Raw genomic sequence first — 18,626 nt, 5'->3', positions numbered from 1 at the left:
GTACTTAGAAAATCATAAAACATTAGGATAAATCAGTATGAAGATAATTCATTAGCGCTTTACTAAGTAGTAAATACCCAAATCACAAACAAAGAATACAATGTCGGCAGGTGAGCTAATACTATTGAACTCTGACATTTTGAAAAGAAAAATATTATTTTGATGTAGGAGGGTAGTTACTAACACGTTACTAAGGTTTAAATGTCAAAACCATCATTACAGAACCACTCAAAAGTAGTTTTGGAAATGGATAGGATTTGTGTTTTACCTACGTGTCATAAAAGTTTTAATAGTAATACTGTTTTTAACTTTAATGGTGGAATAAATTTGATGCAGGGTATAAGAACCTGTAATGGCGTAAAAAGAATGGTGTTGTATTTCACATTAATCTTTATTACAGGGAATCAATGCAAATCTGAATTTAAGAGAAATATTTTATATTTTGACTTACATCAATTGTTTGAAGATTCAGCTTTTAATGTGAAGCCAGATAAGTATATAAATCAGAGTATGTTCGAATACTAGTTCCGACGTAGTCCTACGCAGCAGCATTTCAAGGCTTGGTTACACATCGTACGATATTGGCCAGTTAGCTTACGTAGTGAAAAACTTCGACTTAAAGAATTAACCAACAAAGAAAACGTTTAAGAAGGTAAATAAGATGAAGAATTGATGCTCGAACCCGATTCGACCCATTTTCAGCAAACTCGGTAAAATTTAAGATATTGAAAAAGGGGTGCTCATCATCATTTGAAAGGCCTGCAGAGAGTAGAACGATTTGCAGCTCCCAGCTCCTTTTTAAATCCATCCACAAATATTTAAATCGGGACTCACTTCTGACCCGAATAACTATCGTCCTGTTTCGGTGTTACCGGCATTTAGTAAAATTTTTGAAAATATTATTTTAAGCCAAATGCTTACTCACTTTAACACTTATATGTTACTTCATATAAAACAATTTGGCTTAACTAGGGGACGCTCGACTATGGATGCAGGTGTTGAACTCAACAGTAATATTTTTGAGGCCTCCGAGGAATCACAGAATGCAATTGGTATCTTCTGTGATTTATCTAAGGCTTTTGATCGTGTTAAACATTCAACGCTATATTAGTATGTTACTATGGTATAAGAGGATCTGCGCTCGATCTTCTGATCTCTGATATTTAAATTATAGGATTCAGAGAGTCGATGTGAATGGCAGGAGATCTTCTAGGAATCCTCTCGGTATGGGGGTACCACAAGGGTCTATTTTAGGACCCTTTCTCTTCCTAATTTATATAAATGATCTATCTAACCTTGTAGAAAAAAAACACAAGGTGGCATTGTCTGCAGATGACTCTCCACTCATATTCGAAGTGAAAAGAAGCCAAGTTTTATATGACGAAGTAAACAATGCTCTATCTGATATCGTGTACTGGTCATTGAACTAAATATATTAAATTTACCGCGCTAAATGTAAAAAATGTAGATGAAAATATTTTATTTAAGGGAAAGGTGGTAAAACCAGTGGAATCTGCTATATTTCTTGGCATTACTCTTAATACCAAATTGTAACGGGCCCCCTATTGAAGGATTGTCGTATAGGCTTAGTTCTGCAGCATATGCGGTTAAAAAAATTAGACAGTTAACTGACATAGATACGGTGCGACTAGTACACCTTAGTTATTTTCATAGTATTATATCCTATGGTATATTGTTATGGGGCAGTGCGGCCGATACTCATACCATTTTTGTGCTGCAGTAGAGGGCTATTCGCGCTATTTATAACTTAGGTCCTAAATAATCATTAAAAGAAATAAACTTTTTGACTGTTCCTTCTCAATACATTCTAGATAATTTTCTATATTATCATAAGCACATTGAGGAATTTGCTAGAAAATGGGACAATCATAATGTTAACACGAGGAACAAACATAAACTTTTTATGCCTACTACTCGGTTAAGTCGAGTTGTAAGTCTTTTATTGATGATATTTTATATGATCCCAGAAAATGTACAAAAGAAATGTTTTACGAAGTTTAAAATAATTGTTAAAAAACGTTTGTGTGGGAAAGGTTACTATAGCATAAACGATTTTCTTAATTATACCACAGACTGGGAATGAAGCGAACACCCTCAGGCTCTTTAATTATAAATGTTTATTTTAGGATATTACATTGTAATCCATATTTTTATTAATTAAAAGTGCGCTGAGTTTCTTTCGCCCGATCTTCTCAGGTCTGAGGCAGTAGTTTTAGACGTTCAACAAGTGATTTTGAATCCTATTTTGAATAAAATTATTTGAATTACAACTGACAACTGCGCGAAAATCGGTTTATTCATTTTAAAGTATTTGCGGTTTAAAATGTATAAAATAGGGTTTTATTTAACCTTTATCAAAATTTTGCAGTTCGAAGAGCTCAAAATCGTGATAAGGACAATTCGGAGAGTTTAGGTATGGAATTATCGGGTTGCAGGGATAGCCTTTAGGGTCAACCGTTTCCCTATTTTTTTTAAATAACCGGTATCTAAAAGAAAAACAAATTACTTACGAAAAGCTTGATCAACAGCCAGAATAAAGCCCAAAGGCGAAGCAGACTCGTGGAAAAGAAATGCTTGAAATGAATGTTCATCATTAAGTAGTTCAGTCAGACTCCTTAAATCCAGTCCAAAAAAATAACAGCACATATCTACTGTGCAGAACTCGGAACAATGATCGCAAATTTCGCAATAGCCTAAATCATTAATAAATCTTCACCATTCCTGCTTCATTATAATGTCTAGCATTAAGAGGGCTGCACTAAAAGTATCGGGAATGGAATATTTCCACTGTTCCTGTCATATTAAAATATTTTTAATTGAAAACACCTTGGTTTTAAAAATCGAATACCATTTATTTATTTAAAAAAAGATTCTCGGTCTTGTCACAAGGTCTTTTCAAACATGTTTAGTCGTTGAGAAAATGGAATTGACTCGAGAAAATTCTAGAGCGATGATTTATTATGACTTTCGAAGTGGTTTAATACAAAACAGTGTGTTGACAGGGTGATTTCTGCATTTTGTGATGAAGCCCCATCCAAAAGCACAATTTATAGCTGGTTTGCTGAATTTCAACGTGGTCAGCTCAGTGATGATCCCCGTCAAGGTCGTCCAAAAACTGCAGTCACCAAAGAAAACGTTGATGCTGTGCGTAAGCTGATTGAGGAAGATCGACATGTGACATACCGCGAAATTCAGACAACTTTCTTAAGTTGTCTGAACTTAACTTTTAACTTTTAACTTAACTTTCTTAAGACATTCGCATGAGTCAAAAACAAATAATCTTGCATGAACAATTAGGTGTAAAAAAGTTCCCGATGGATACCGCATTTGTTCTGTGAAGAGCAAAAGCGGCTCGCGTTACTTGGTGCGTCAGAACTCTCGAAAGATTCCACGCAGTATCCTTAAATGCTGTATACAACATCGTATCAGGTGACGTATCCTGGATATACGCGTACGAACCCGAAACAAAAAACCAGTCACGAGTTTGGGTGTTCGAAAATGAGTTAAAGCCAACAAAAATTGTTCGTTCACGGAGTGTTGCAAAAAAATGGTGGCCACGTTTGTCTCCAAAACGTCATTTGTTTGCAAGAGGTCGTTTCTGAACTCCGTAAAGAGAACTGCAACCGCCGCATCATTCCTCCATCACGACAATGCGAGTTCTCACACCGTGCACAGAACAAAAGAGTTTTTAGAGCAAGAAAACATAGAATTATTAGACCATCCGCCGTAAAGCCCCGACCTAAGCCCTAATGATTTCTATACTTTCCCTAAAATAAAGAATAAATTGCGTGGTCAGAGATTTTCATCACCTGAAGAAGCTGTGGACGCCTACAAAACGGCCATTTTGGAGACCCCAACTTCCGAATGGAATGGTTGCTTCAATGATATTGGTTCTATCGTATGGAAAAATGTGTCAAATTTCGCGGAGAATACTTCGAAAAGCAATAAATACATTTTTAAATAGTAATATTGTGTCACTTCCTTGATTCCCGAAATTTTCAGTGCCGCCCTCGAACATCACACTGCTCGATAAGAGTACATTGTGATACAACGGTGGAAAGTAGGTTATTGCAAACGAGCTGTCATCAACAAGCCCAAGGCGAAGGCGAGGGTTTTTAATGTCACCAGTAGGCAATAACCTACACACCCGTGTATCACATGACGTTTTTCAATACTGTTGTGGAAAATAGTAACAACAAATCAAATAATTAAATATGTTTATTTCAACATACATAGGAAAATATGCAAATATGTTAAATTAGTAAAATTTGCTGTTCGGAACGGGTTGAAGATCATTCAAATCATATAAATAAATAAAATAATCAATTTATCACACAAAAAATAAAAATGCCAGGATATGGCGCTTTTGTTGGCAGCGTTTAAATGTTGAAGTGAAAATGATTAAATTAAAAGTGATAGTAATAAATAATATACAGAATATAAGAATTTTGCAATCGTAATCGTAAAATTAATCTGATTTTATTTCTATGTATGAAAAGTCCTTGCTACAAAACTTTTAAATTGTAACAGAAAAAGAAAGATGCCTATGCGAAATATTTTACTAACCGACTTCAAAAAAGGAGGAGGTTCTCAATTCGTCGGTATGTTTTTTTTTATGTTTGTTACCTCAATACATTCGACAGGGTGAACCGAATTTGATAATACCTTTTTTTCTTGAAAGCTGGTGCTTCCCGTGTGGTCCCATTGTAATTTGGTCCAGATCTGACAATGGCATCCATGAGAAAACTATAAGTCTTAAATTTGCTATACATACGTATAGCAAAGTGGATGATAAATTTACAAATAACTCAATATCAAGCCAATCGATTTCGATGATTCTTTTTTTATTGGATAGGATATACTTTAACGATTGTTTGGTGAGAGTTTGGTTAGGTTCTGATTACGGAATCCATGACAAAGAAACGGAACTCTTCAATTCTTAGGACCAAATTAACGATACTCGGCCGAATCTTTATTATGGTATCCGGATATTTAAGTCATCTACCATAACATAGTTATGGCCAAGAAATTGTCGTAGTCGAATATGATGATCAAGGGGACTCCTTGACGACTTACAGTAAGGGTAAGATTAAAGGTTTCGTCGTTTAATCCTTTAAGTGTTTAATTTAAATACGAATAGTAATCATAATAATAAATATATAAATTCCTTTCTTAAAAAACATCTGCACACCCAAATATTTTTATACAACAGCGTATAATCTGACCTTCCAAGTAATACTTTAACCTTAGAAAAAGATAGAAATCATTGGTGGTCAGATGAATATGGAGGAAGCTCAAGTAATTCGAAGCCAGGATCACGAATTGCAGCAACTATAGCAACGGTGGAGCGCTCTACAAAGCGCAGGTCGGGCCACACATTGAGTATTGCTGTCATCTCTGGTCTGGCGCACCCCAGTATCAGCTCGATCCATTTGACGCGTGAAACGCAGAGCAGCTCGAATTGTCGGGGACCCAGTGCTCGGTGCACGGCTGGATCACTTGGCGTTGCGTAGAGACGTCGCGTCATTGTGTATCTTCTACCGCATTTATCACGGGGAGTGTTCCGAAGAGCTGTTTAACCTGATTCCTGCCGCTGAATTCAACCTTCGCACGATACGCCACCAGTTAGAATATCATCCCCACCATCTGGATGTGTGGCGGTCCTCCACAGTGCGGTTTCAAGGAGCTTTCTTTCACGTACTACAAAGCTGTGGAATAAGCTAACTTCTGCGGTATTTCCGGACGATACGACACAAAAAAGCGCGTACACCTTCCTTCAAGGCCGGCAAAGAACAACAAAAAAATTGTAAAACGTGGATGGAAAAATTACACCTCTGCCTAATCCTGCAGGAATACAGGCGTGAAACTGTGTAACGTTATGTAATTTCTTATTTTGTTCACAATCTGTTCTGGCAAGGTCTCTAATACACGAAGATTTTTCTATTTCGTCTCTGAAAGTGGATCGAAAATTGAGAATTTCTCTGGAAAATGATTTAGATATGTCTTATTTATATATCTCAAAAAAAAGGTCTAGAGCTTTTTTTAATAGATCTGTGTCATTTAAAACTTTTAAAGTGGAATGCTGCAAAACATTGAAATTTGAAACAATTTCATTCATTGGAAGGAAACGCTATTTCAGTTGGTTTATAATTATGTCCTATACTCATTAAAATATGTTCACTCATTTTATTAAATTTGAAAGATCGGTGGCTTTAGAGGCATCGATAGTAAGTAGGATCTTTCAATGGAAAACCAATAACATTTAACTTCATTTCTTTCATCTGATTTGCAATTTTACAGAATTGTTTATGCGCTTTTTAGACTTCATGGCATTTCTCCAATCGTGCTTATAACGTGTGCCCCTGAGTTGACGCCGGTGCTAACGCGTTTATTCCGGCACTCTTATTCCAAAGGCGTAGTCCCTGACTCATGGAAGTCAGCCCTTGTCCATCCGATTCAAAAAAAAAGAAGACAGTTCGGATCCGGCGAACTACAGGCCTATTGCTATCACCTCCCTGCTCTCCAAAATCATGGAGAGCATAATTAGCCGCCAGCTTTTAGTATACCTAGAGGGTCACCAGTTCATCAACGACCGACAGTACGGCTTTCGCCATGGACGGTCGGCAGGTGATCTTCTGGTATACCTAACACATAGATGGGCGGCGGCTATTGAAAGCAAGGGGGAAGGCCTGGCAGTTAGCCTGGATATAGCGAAGGCCTTTGATCGTGTATGGCACAAGGCGCTCCTCTCAAAACTTCCATCATTTGGGCTTCCCGAGAGCTTATGCAAGTGGACCTCCAGCTTCCTCACTGGGCGTAGCATACAGGTCGTTGTCGACGGATATTGCTCCAACCCGAAGCCCGTGAATGCTGGAGTGCCAAGGCTGTGTGCTATCTCCTACGCTGTTTCTTCTGCATATCAATGATATGTTGGACACCTCCAACATGCATTGGTATGCAGATGACAGCACTGGTGATGCCGTATACACGGGCCATGCAGGTCTCTCTCGGGAAATCGTCGACCAGTGCCGGGAGAAACTTGTGTCTTCTATCGAGTCCACTCTCGAGAAGGTCGCGGAATGGGGTAAATTGAACCTTGTCCAATTTAACCCCCAGAAGACTCAAGTTTGCGCGTTTACCACTACAAAAAACCCCATTTGTCGTATCACCGCTCTTCGAGGACACTTCTCTTAAAGCCGCGCCTAGTATCGGAATACTGGGTCTCGAAATCTCGAGCGATTGCCAATTCCGTGGCCATCTGGAGGGCAAAGCCAAATTGGCTTCGAAGAAGCTGGGCGTCATCAATAGAGCACGGCAATACTTCAAGCCGGCCCACATTCTAGCGCTCTACAAAGCGCAGGTCCGGCCAAACATGGAGTATTGCTGTCATCTCTGGTCTGGTGCACCCCAGTATCTGCTCGATCAGTAGAGTAGCTCGAATCGTCGGGGACTCAGTACTCTGTGAACGGCTGGATCACTTGGCGTTGCGTAGAGACGTCGCTTCATTGTGTGTCTTCTACCGCATTTATCACGGGGAGTGTTCCGAAGAGCTGTTTAACCTGATTCCTGCCGCCGAATTTCACCTTCGCACGACACGCCACAAGTTAGGATATCATCCCCACCATCTGGATGTTTGGCGGTCATCCACAGTGCGGTTTTCAAGAACCTTTCTCCCTCGTACTACAAAGCTGTGGGATGAGCTTCCTTGTGCGGTGTTTCCGGGACGATACGACATGGGTACCTTCAAAAAAAGCGCGTACACCTTCCTTAAAGGCCGGCAACGTTCTTGTGATTCCTCTGGTGTTGCAAGAGAATGTGGGCGGCGGTGATCACTTAACACCAGGTGACCCGTACGCTCGTTTGTCCTCCTATTCCATAAAAAAAAATCAAACCGAACTTTTAAAGCAAAAACGGCAACATATTGTCCTGCCCATCTAGTAGCGTTTAATGTTTTAAATATTATTGAAGTTCAAGACTCACTTTCTTTATTAGATATAAAACTTGATATAATATTCCATCTATTGATACTATGCCCAAAAAAATTATAAAGTTGAACTGTTTAAAAAAAAAATTGCATATCAATAACCTCTCTCACTGCATCATTGAGTACTAGATTTAAATTATGAGCATATACGACAGTTCATTGACGGTCGTCTCTACAAATACAAATAAAAATTATTCAACGTCATTTGTTTAGGTTGGTTGAAATGCTTAGCGATTAACTTGAAATTGTATCTACTGTGCTGATGCTCGACGGACAGATGGCCGTGAAGGCAGTAAGGTCCTCGAATGACGACCACTTACCGAAAGACCCTACTATGTTATAGTCCGACAACTTCGTCCGCGACCGTGCCACGAGCAAACTGCTGCGGTTTCGCGCGTTGCCCTTCTCCGCTACACCACCCGCTAACCGTTGCCATCTTGAGTACACCGTCCCCGCCACCATCTGTCACCCCATGGGACGGTCATGCACGTAGTTACAGTAGTTAAGTACATTCGAATTAAAATTGTTCGTTTCGTACTTTAGGTATACCATAAACCTATTGTATCAGAATTGGAAATTGGTGATGATGGTGAAAGAGTTGTTGAAATAATGGATAAAAGATAATTTCTCTGAAGTGTAAACTTTTTATGTAAAATAATTGCAATTATTGTGTACGATAGTGAAATGAACAATGAAAATTGTATTTCACCACATACATGATATGTACTTCCTAGTGATAATTAAAATGGCGGCCCCATTGCAATTTGGAATCAAGAGTAATCCCAAGAAATACAGCAGATTCTACTGGTTTTACCAACTCTCCATTTAATAAAATATTCGCATCTACATTTTTGACATTTGGCGCGGTAAATTTAATATATTTGGTTTTATGACTATTTAACAATAAGTTATTGGCGCTAAACCAGTACACGATGTCAGATAGAGCATTGTTTATTGAAGTAGGCGTTACTTTGGGGAAATCCATAATTATACAAATAATTTTTCAAACAAAAAAGTTTTCTTTAGTGTTAATTCCGCCAATATTTGTCTTTAAACAATTCGTCACGTGTTTCGCCTCTACACGAGGCATCCTCAGGACGTGTTGTCTAGCCAAAATCTGGCACGAGACATTCAGTCTCAGCACATGTCGAATTGTTTAAAGACAAATATTGGCGGAATTCACACTTAAGAAAACTCAAATCATTTGTATAGAGCATTGTTTACTTCGTTATATAAAACTTGGCTTCATTTCACTTTGAATATAAATGAAGTGCCATCCGCAAACAATACCACCTTGTGTTTTTTTTCTACAAGATTAGGTAGATCATTTATATAAATTAGGAAGAGGAAGGGTCCAAAAATAGACCCTTGTGGTACCCACATACCAAGAGGAGTCCCAGGAGATCTCCTGCCTTTCACCTCGACCCACTGAATCCTATTATTTAAATATGAGATCAGAAGATCGAGTGCAGATCTTATACCATAGTGACATAGCTTCCTGACCAGCGTTGAATGTTGAACACAATCAAAAGCCTTAGATAAATCACAGTAGATACCAAGTGCATTCTGTGATTCCTCCCAGGCCTCAAAAATATTCCTGATAAATTCAACACCTGCATCCGTAGTCGAGCGTCCCCTAGTAAAGCCAAATTGTTTTATATGAAGTAATTTATAAGTGTTAAAGTGAGTAAGCATTTCGCTTAAAATATTTTTTTAAAAAAAATTACTAAGAAGGGTAGGTAACAGTGAAACAGAATGTGTGAGTCCCGATTTAAATATTGGTGTAATTTTACTATATTTCAGAAGGTCAGGAAACACGCCATGTTCAATACAGCCATTAAAAACTAGTGCTAGATAATATGGTGCTACGACGTCAATAACAGAACTTATTAATTTTACAGATATGCCCCATACATCAGCAGCTTTTTCCTTTCTAAAGATTTTTCTAAGAAACACTGAATTTGATTTTTTTTTTACATTCCTTAACATTTTCCAAAAGAAGTGACTCGGCAACACTGGTGGAGGAGACAAGGGTGCTTGAGATAGAAACTGGAATGTCAGAAAAAAAATTCTCAAAAGCAGGAAGCTACTTCCTGCTCAGAGTGGATTTTTGTATTGTTTATTATTAGATTATATTCAAACTTGCAGTCTTTCGCTCTTCCAGATTCCCAGTTAATAACTTTCCAAGTCATTTTTATTTTATTTGAAGCATTTTTAATTATTTCTCTGATATGCATTGACTTAGCAAAAGTACATACTTTCTTTAATAATTTTGTTATTTTTTCACATATACAAGAAAAGATACATCATGATTACATCGCATAAATTTTAGTACAAATTAAATTTGTATATTATGCTTTTCTACTTAGGTACTCGAAGTAGTCCTAATTTTTTTACAAAAACAAGTGCACAAAAGTTTCAATATGTAGATTACCTAAGTAATTAAAAATATGTTAGTAGTAGATGCTACGGAGTCGCAGGGACTAGCGATATGGAAGAAACCGCACGACAATCTTCTTCATCCATAATATGCTCTTTAATATTATAATAACCCTATGCCATGGAAACAGTTTTTACATGTGTCTTGAATGTTTTTTGTGTTATGATCGTGGGGTGTTTATTATAGAACCTAACACAATTTTCTATAAATTGTTTTAATACCGTATGTAGAGCCAACTGCTTCTTTGTAAAATGAAGATGTTATTAATATGGGCCGCTGTACCCCAGAGCAGAATGCTGAAAGACATCAAGCCGTGAAATTACGAAAAAATATACCAATCTAGCCGTTGCTAGGCTAGGCATAGGAAGCTCAACTTAATTTTAATGACAGTTTGTCAATATGGGGGCCTCATTACAATTTACAATCAAATGTGATTCTTAACAACACTGCAGAACAAGCTAAGTCTGGGGTTACCTCATTTAGTTTAACTATTTTTCAGTAAATGTAACATTTGGTAGAGAGAATTCAATAAATAAGTTAAACCCGCATTTAACTAAAGATTATTTGCGGAAAACCAGTTAGAAATAAAGTTAAGGGCATTATTATTTTCAATGATCTGTTTATCTTTTCTATTTACTTGAAATATAATTAATGCTTCATCGGCAAATAAAATTATATCTGTAATTTTATTTGACGAACCTGCCCAAGTTACAAGTGGTCGAAAGTAAACCGGGGGTAAAACCTAAATTAATATTATTAATAGGAGTGATGGGAGGGCCGCACAGGATATGGGAACCACAGCAACGCTTTTTCTGCCGCCAAGCATTAGTGTGCAATCACTACTATATTTCAATAGAATTGAAAAGAGTCATACCTAGTGAAAACAGGACAACTGAGACTTAATGTCTTCATGTGCAAAAATAGCGTGTGAATTGATGTAAAAATGAGATAGATTTTAGATTTATAGGCATATATAACCAAGGGCTTTTTTCCGCAAGTTGACGTTTACTGTACCCCTATTTCGTTAAACCGGCCCCGAGTTAAAAGTAACTTTGGTCCTTTAGTTTTCGCAGTCGACCACACTTCACACACCACCATTTCTTCGAAGGTGTGTCGTAGATTTCCTTACCCTAAGATCGTTGAATAAAAAAACATACACACCAATATAATATTACTATACTATATCAGTTCGTAAAGGCGCTTTCACATGGGGAGAAGAAATGAAAAGAAACCTCCAGCCCAAAAAAACCTAGCCTACTTACTATAATTTTAAGTGGCCTGCACAAAACCAGACAATGTAAAAGAAGCTATGATATCCTTTAATATATTACGACCTATGAACGAGCCCTCAACCCTAGCTAACTTATTAAATGGCACATACAGTTTACTCTTTCTCCTTAAATTGAATAAATTAAAATCACAATTTCTCTTGTATTCAGTAATACTTTTCCTAACACACTGGTACCAACCAGAGTGAGCAACTAACATATCAGACAAATTATATTTGTAACCAAAATGTATTAATTATAACGATAATTCAAAACGACGCCTCTCAGGTTCCGTCCGTGTCCATTCGAGTAACGCATGGATTGTAAATCTTGGTATTTCGTGTTCAACTATCCTGTGTGGGGATCGAACAGGACCCTCCCAGTGTGAGGCAACGGCCTTCGGGTTTCAAGAATCACTTAAGATCAGCTCATAAAATAACAAATATATTTTCTCTTGTAGTTAGTTTGAACTTAGCAACTATTAACATAAAGCTTACAAAACTCACCATTCAAATGCATTGTAATGATAATAGCACAATCCTAATCCATATAGAAATAATGGGTCCTTCCAGTTATCTGGCTCCAGGGCGTAAAACTTCTGATATGCAGACATAGCTGTGGACAAGAGAAAAGAAATATTATCAAACTAAGGTTTTGAAAAGAATATTTGTACTTTACTAGAATTTTTTAATGCAGAAATATAGAATTATAAAATTAAAATGTAGACAATTGCAAGAAAACAACTTGATTGCTCCACATTCCTCTCAAACACAGTAAAGATGATGTTGTTTCAAACATTTCTTAAATATTACACTGTCACTAATTGGGATCAAACATTATTTTCAAGTTAGTATCTATCTTTCATTCCAAGTGTAAGAATACTATTTGATATTAACAATAATTATCATTATTAAGAGGGCTATGCGCGCGAGAGCAAAATTTAAATAAATTAACATCTTGACTGAATTATTTATGTACATAGGTACCTATGTGAATTTGCTAGAAACTGTCATAGCCATTATGTTAACACCAGGAACAAACATAAACTTATAATGCCTACAACTCGGCTAAGTTGGTCGAGTTAGTAAGTCTTTTGTGGGGTGATGCTTTTACAACAAAACCCCAAAAAATGTTCAAAACAAATGTATTACGAAATTCAAGAATTGTTAAAAAGTGTGTGGTTTAGGATTACCATAACATAATTGACTTTCTTAATGATGCCACAGATTTGGAATGGAGCTACCACCCTCAGGCTATTAAATAATAATATTCATTGTACGATTTTGCACTGTAACCATATTTTTATATAAAAAAGCAAACCGCTGAGTTTCTTGCGCCCGTTCTACTTAGGTCTGAGGCTCACTTTTTCGAATGGGTGGTAGTTTCAGACTTTCAATAAGTGTTCTATTATATATTTTTATTATTATTTATTATATTACATCCTATTTTGAATAAAAATATATGAATTCGAATCAGGCATTATTTGCGAAAATCCATAAAAATTTTAATGTTTATTGGGCAACTGTTATTAATGCATTTTTATTTACTTTTTATACATGCTAAAGGGTTGATGAAAAGATTAGCTAACTATAATAAATAATTTTGGTACCTTTGGCGTGATCTTCTAATAACAGATGAAAATGTCCCAATTTACAATAGGTCTTGGGATCGATGCATATATCTCTCCTTTCGCCTGGTGAACAAGCCCTTTCTTCTTCCTGTTTTTAACACAAAAGAAACATTATTGCTCGATCATTTTGCGAATTAATCATATGAATAGTTTACTTGATATTTTTATAGGGTAAGACAGCAAAATAGCGAATCATGATCACTTACCATTAGCACTGTATGCTCTGATACTACAATTGATTATCAAGCTACAGGTTAGAGTTTGATTAAAACTGCATCTGATGTGGAATAATTTTTACCATACTTACAATTATGGTAGATACAAGTATGGTAATTACAAGTATGGTAGGTTTTTTCTGTTTATGGCTGGTGTACGGTTTGCGCATTATTTAATGGACTGTATCTTCGCTTCTATATATGAAATAACAGGGATAAATAATAACTATGACTTTATTTATTTGCTGCTAAATTAATATTATATGTATATGAGCGGATTTTATGTCAGGGAGCACTCTGTCGCTGCTGTGAGTGAACTAGTCGCCCCGGGTGCCCGGAGCAGCGGCCGCCTTACGCAGTTAAGATTGCTGATCAGGCGAATAGCTAATCGAACTAAATTACAATATTAAAATAATTATTTGTTCGATACTCGAACAGCTGGGGTCTTTCACTACGCAAGTATAGTAGCAGCATAAACAAAATGGATTCTGCAGTAAACAAAAATTAAATTCCTTGTGCAGTGTTCACCCACGTGGGGTTAAAGAATAGAAATGCTGTTGTGATTCGTCTGCTGTTTGTACTGTTATTAGATAAAAAATATAACTGCAGATATAATACAACATATACGAAACTAGGTATACTTAACAAAAAAAAATATTTTTCCGAAACGACCCAAAGTTCTCGTTTATGGTTTGGTAAAGTTTCATTTCTCATTTAGGTACCGGCTACTGAGTAGGTATTGAATGATGGTTAGTTTTACAGTACCTAGCCTACTATCTAATGATTATGTTATTCGAGCATAGTGAGTTATGTTATTGAGGTCATACCATAATATATTACAGGTACCGTAGGTCGTTATGTATTGTGTTACGACAATGTTATGGGTAGGCTAAGGCTAGGGTTACTATGGATGCGAGTCCTGACGAGTTCTGACGGATTAGAAGAAATAAACGCCTGGTATCCAATGACAGTGTTTACACTGGCAACGACGAACGCGTCAGCACCACTCGAGCGTTCAAACGAGTTTGATTTTTTCGCACGACCTGCGTCTGCGAATTTCGAGTGATTTGGTTTCCACCATAGATAACGATAAATTGATCAGTCTCGTGTACGAGAACAGGGATATGAGACAAAAATTATCACAACAGAGATATTTCTCGGCAAAAGTGGGAGAAAGTTGCTACAGAACTCAGCAGTAGGTACAATTTTTTATTTTGATGTGGGGTTTACATTAATTAGGTACATGAGCAATTAGAATTAATGTATTTTATCTATCAAGAACATGACTTGTATAGCTATAGATTATTACAGTAGGTTGTATTGAAACGGAATTTCACCTGTTGGACTAACAAAATAATTTTTCAAGGTTTGTCTAGTCTCATTCGCGCTTTTTCCGTAGTGATTATATCTCCCTGAAACTCAAAAGTCCACCTCGGGAATATCAACGGAAGTAAGACCTTCTTTATCGATGTTAAAACAAATTCATCAAATTCGCCCATCTTCGCTGGACGGCAGAAACGAACTGACTATCAGAATAACAGAAAACGCGCAGAGTGTAAACGCTTTGTTCTGACGAGGATTTCGGACGTACTCGTCAGAACAAATTTTCGTCAGAACTCGCATCCATAGTAACCCTAGCCTTATACACTTGAGATTTTGCATTTATCGGATAATTTTCCGTACTTTTTATTGGCAAAAGAAATTTACTCATATTATATTTTATTATTTCTATAATATAACGGGTGACAGAATTGTTTAATTAATTAATTTCGTCAAAACAACAACATATAATTTTTAGGATTACCAATCATTACTTAATAATTATAAGAAAGTATCACAGCTAACACTATAACGCAAAAACGAGTGGTAAAAACTGCTAGAATAACACTAAGGTATCAAATAATCTGGGTATTTAAAAATACATAGTTTTCGAAACCATTATTCCATACAGAAATGCCACTATATATATCGTATAACGGTCCTAAATCTGACGCTCTCGTGTAACGCAAAAATCTTACGTTAAGATTGGTTAGAGACCCGGCTCTTAACCTATACTTAATAAAACATACAAAAATTACACTACCTTGACTTGAACCAGCATTCCCTCCAGGTATTTAACGGCCTTGAGAACAAGGGCTCTTGTCCTGCCATGTTCATTGCCACGCAACTTCAGAAAGCCAAACTGTCGGCTGTAATCATTTAACCACAGTCTTAGAACTTCCTATAATATCATCAAATGAAGAAAGAGGGATTACATAGTTTAGTAAGTTTTCTCTTTTCTTAAATATTAACCTAAATCTTTTGATACAAGAACAAATGGGCAAACAAGAATATTATTACAATACCAGAAAGTGTTCAATTAATTCTATACAATTAGGATAGCTTAAAAAATGCTAGCATCGACATGAATGAGTTCTTCATGGGTCTTCTTCATTATCGGCGATTACGCGCGAGTTCAACTGCGTAGAGCATTCCTCCTGTGAATTGTCAGTTTTTTGGGAACACATCAAAGGAAATCGCCTGGTGGTTGTGTTGAGGTGTCTGACAGTTAAGTTAACGGATGCACACAAGCGTCAATTAGTTGTTGTTGTAAGTACATAGGTAAATACTAAAAATATGGATTGTGGGTGGTCAAATGAAGGAACACTAGACTGGGTCTGAAATTTGGTATCCAAGATATGATAAATTTTTTCTACAATGAACCACATTAACAACATAAAATAAATTATTGCAGCAGCAACACACTTAACATTTATCTCAATACTTGCCATTTAAGAACTACAACAGAGTGCCGACATTGGTGTGGATGCTTGCACAATGATTGTACCCATTATAGACTATCACACAATCATTATTGATAATGTAGTGCAGGCATGTCGTGCAGTCACAGATGCAGTTGGAATATATTATTATATATTAATTATGAACAAGAAACCATTAGCTGATTCACTCTTATACAGTGTTAATATTAATACATTTTTACACCCAGTTTTTTTCCATGGAAAAGATTTTGATGCGCAAAAACAGTGAATTCAACCGGTTCTCAGAGTTGATTGGATTATTACAGAAGCTTTTTAACACAGGGGGTCCACAGCGTCATCAAGGTTGTATCACAGTCTATACAAGTGAGTCAACAGTGCCAGATGTTTGTAAGGCAGCAATTGTAAATATCCCTACTGAGCCATACCTGGCACTCTTCTTTGTTGTTATGCTGTGTCAGTGTTTTTTTTCTTTTTAGACCCATTTAATTTTTTTTTCACTGATTGCGGAGTAGCAAATGGTAACCTGATGCAAAAGAACTCCTGCAACACATGCTATATTGCATCACCATGTTGTAAGGAGTGTTGCAGGCCAAGTGTTATTTTAAATTCATTCGATTTTTTAATGTTAGTAAGAGTACTTTAGTAATAAAAAATAAACTCCAAATATTACAAGGCAATAATTAGAGCATTTTTGTACAAAACAAAATAATAAAAATTATATTGTATAATTTTTGATCTGACACTAATGTGATGGCCTATTTATATATTATGTACACTTTAAGTAATTTAAGACGTTTTAGATCCATAACAATATATGCTTTGCAGAGACCCGAACAAAAAGCGGTTTGATAGAGGTGGAATTTGAAGAATAGCGGGCGACCGGCGAAATGGGCATTTTTGCAAGTAAGTTGATATATTTAAACAAATGCAGTCGAGTATATTCTGAAGAAATAGTTAATATGTAAATATAAGATACTATTATTGTGTAAAATTAACAACAACAACCTACCTGTCAAGTTCAGACAACACTTGTAATTCCTGCGAGGTTAGGTGCAATAATTCTTCTTTTTCATCCATATTCCAAATAAAACACAAAGTTTTTAAACATCAAATTAGCGATATAATAAAAAACTAGCAACTACTTACACTCAAATATTAAAAATTATAAGTGTAAACAAAACTTAAACTTGTCTGATGTCTCATGTAATTGGAACTACGATGACATTTCATTCATCTGACAATTCACATCTATCAAATGTCATCAGTCATCACTGCAAATAAAAGCGCTATTGCCATATTTACTGTCAGGTTGACACAGTCAACTGCTAACTAAAGTTTGACATATAGCGTGAAGTGCATCCTAAATTCCTCAGAGCAATTAACAAGCACATAACGTAACAATAAGTTTAGCTGTACAGCACTTCCTTGACTTTTCTGACGTACGCGAAGCACTGAAAAGAGACAGACATCATCACCATGTCTGTGTTGAAATACAAAATAATAACTTGAACATTTCATTTTGATAACCAGTTTGGTGAAATTTGCGTGTGCGATTTAAAGTAGGTGCTGTTACAGCGTGAAAAAGTGTATTTATTTTTTATATTGTTCGTTTCCGAAAACGCATTTAGTCAAAAATTACGTCGATTGCGTTCCTCATGACTGTAAAAGCCGTAGCAGTGAGAAATCAGATGAAGATGGGAAGATATGTCATCTCACAGATTAGTGTTTTGATTTTTTTTTTGATTTACATGTTATAAGATATTATTACATTTTGAATTTACTTTGTGAAACGTTCATGTTTATGCTTTCCATATTTAAATAAATAAACTCATATTATTGTGGAGTCACAACGTTGTTATCGAGACGATGAACATCCTAGTGTAGCTGTACCTACAACCAATAATATCAATTAATACAAATGTCTAATATCTAACTTGTAACGTAGCATTATAGATCGAAGAAATAGTAATCGTGCATAATAACTGTAATAAGCGTATGCCGAAAGATTCGTTCTGACAAGAACGTTTTATTTTATATAACGTAATATTAGCTCTGATAAGAACCATTTCATAATGCTGTACATCAACTCATAGAATCATACAGATCAACAGTAATAATCTCATCAATGTACGAGCATCGTCACGTTCTCTCGACGATCGCAGATATACTCACGTGATCAGTCATATGCTCCGCGTTACACAACCGCACAGCAAGGCCGAGCGGACTCGACTGACGACTGACGAGTGAAGCATCGGTTTTTTTTTTTTTGAGAGGAGGAAATACTGTTACGTATTTACGCCCCGGAA

General features: G+C 36.3%; 1 protein-coding gene across 1 annotated transcript in view; it reads right to left on the bottom strand.

The window, feature by feature from the left end:
- LOC126969528 (lysine-specific demethylase 6A) overlaps positions 1-17,548 on the bottom strand; it is a 64,261-nt gene extending 46,713 nt beyond the window's left edge. Inside the window, exons 1-4 of the mRNA XM_050815003.1 lie at positions 17,330-17,548; positions 15,642-15,747; positions 13,323-13,431; positions 12,220-12,328 (exon numbers count right to left, since the gene is read on the bottom strand). Of these exons, the coding sequence (XP_050670960.1) occupies positions 12,220-12,328; positions 13,323-13,431; positions 15,642-15,747; positions 17,330-17,397 (392 nt within the window). The 5' untranslated portion in view covers positions 17,398-17,548. The remainder of the gene's footprint in view (positions 1-12,219; positions 12,329-13,322; positions 13,432-15,641; positions 15,748-17,329) is intronic.
- Between the last annotated feature and the right edge of the window lie 1,078 nt (positions 17,549-18,626).

Source organism: Leptidea sinapis, chromosome 18 (genome assembly GCF_905404315.1).
Source record: "Leptidea sinapis chromosome 18, ilLepSina1.1, whole genome shotgun sequence".
Taxonomy (NCBI): domain Eukaryota; kingdom Metazoa; phylum Arthropoda; class Insecta; order Lepidoptera; family Pieridae; genus Leptidea; species Leptidea sinapis.
The sequence above is the reverse complement of the archived record's forward strand: the minus strand, read 5'-3'. Positions and strand labels throughout refer to the sequence as shown.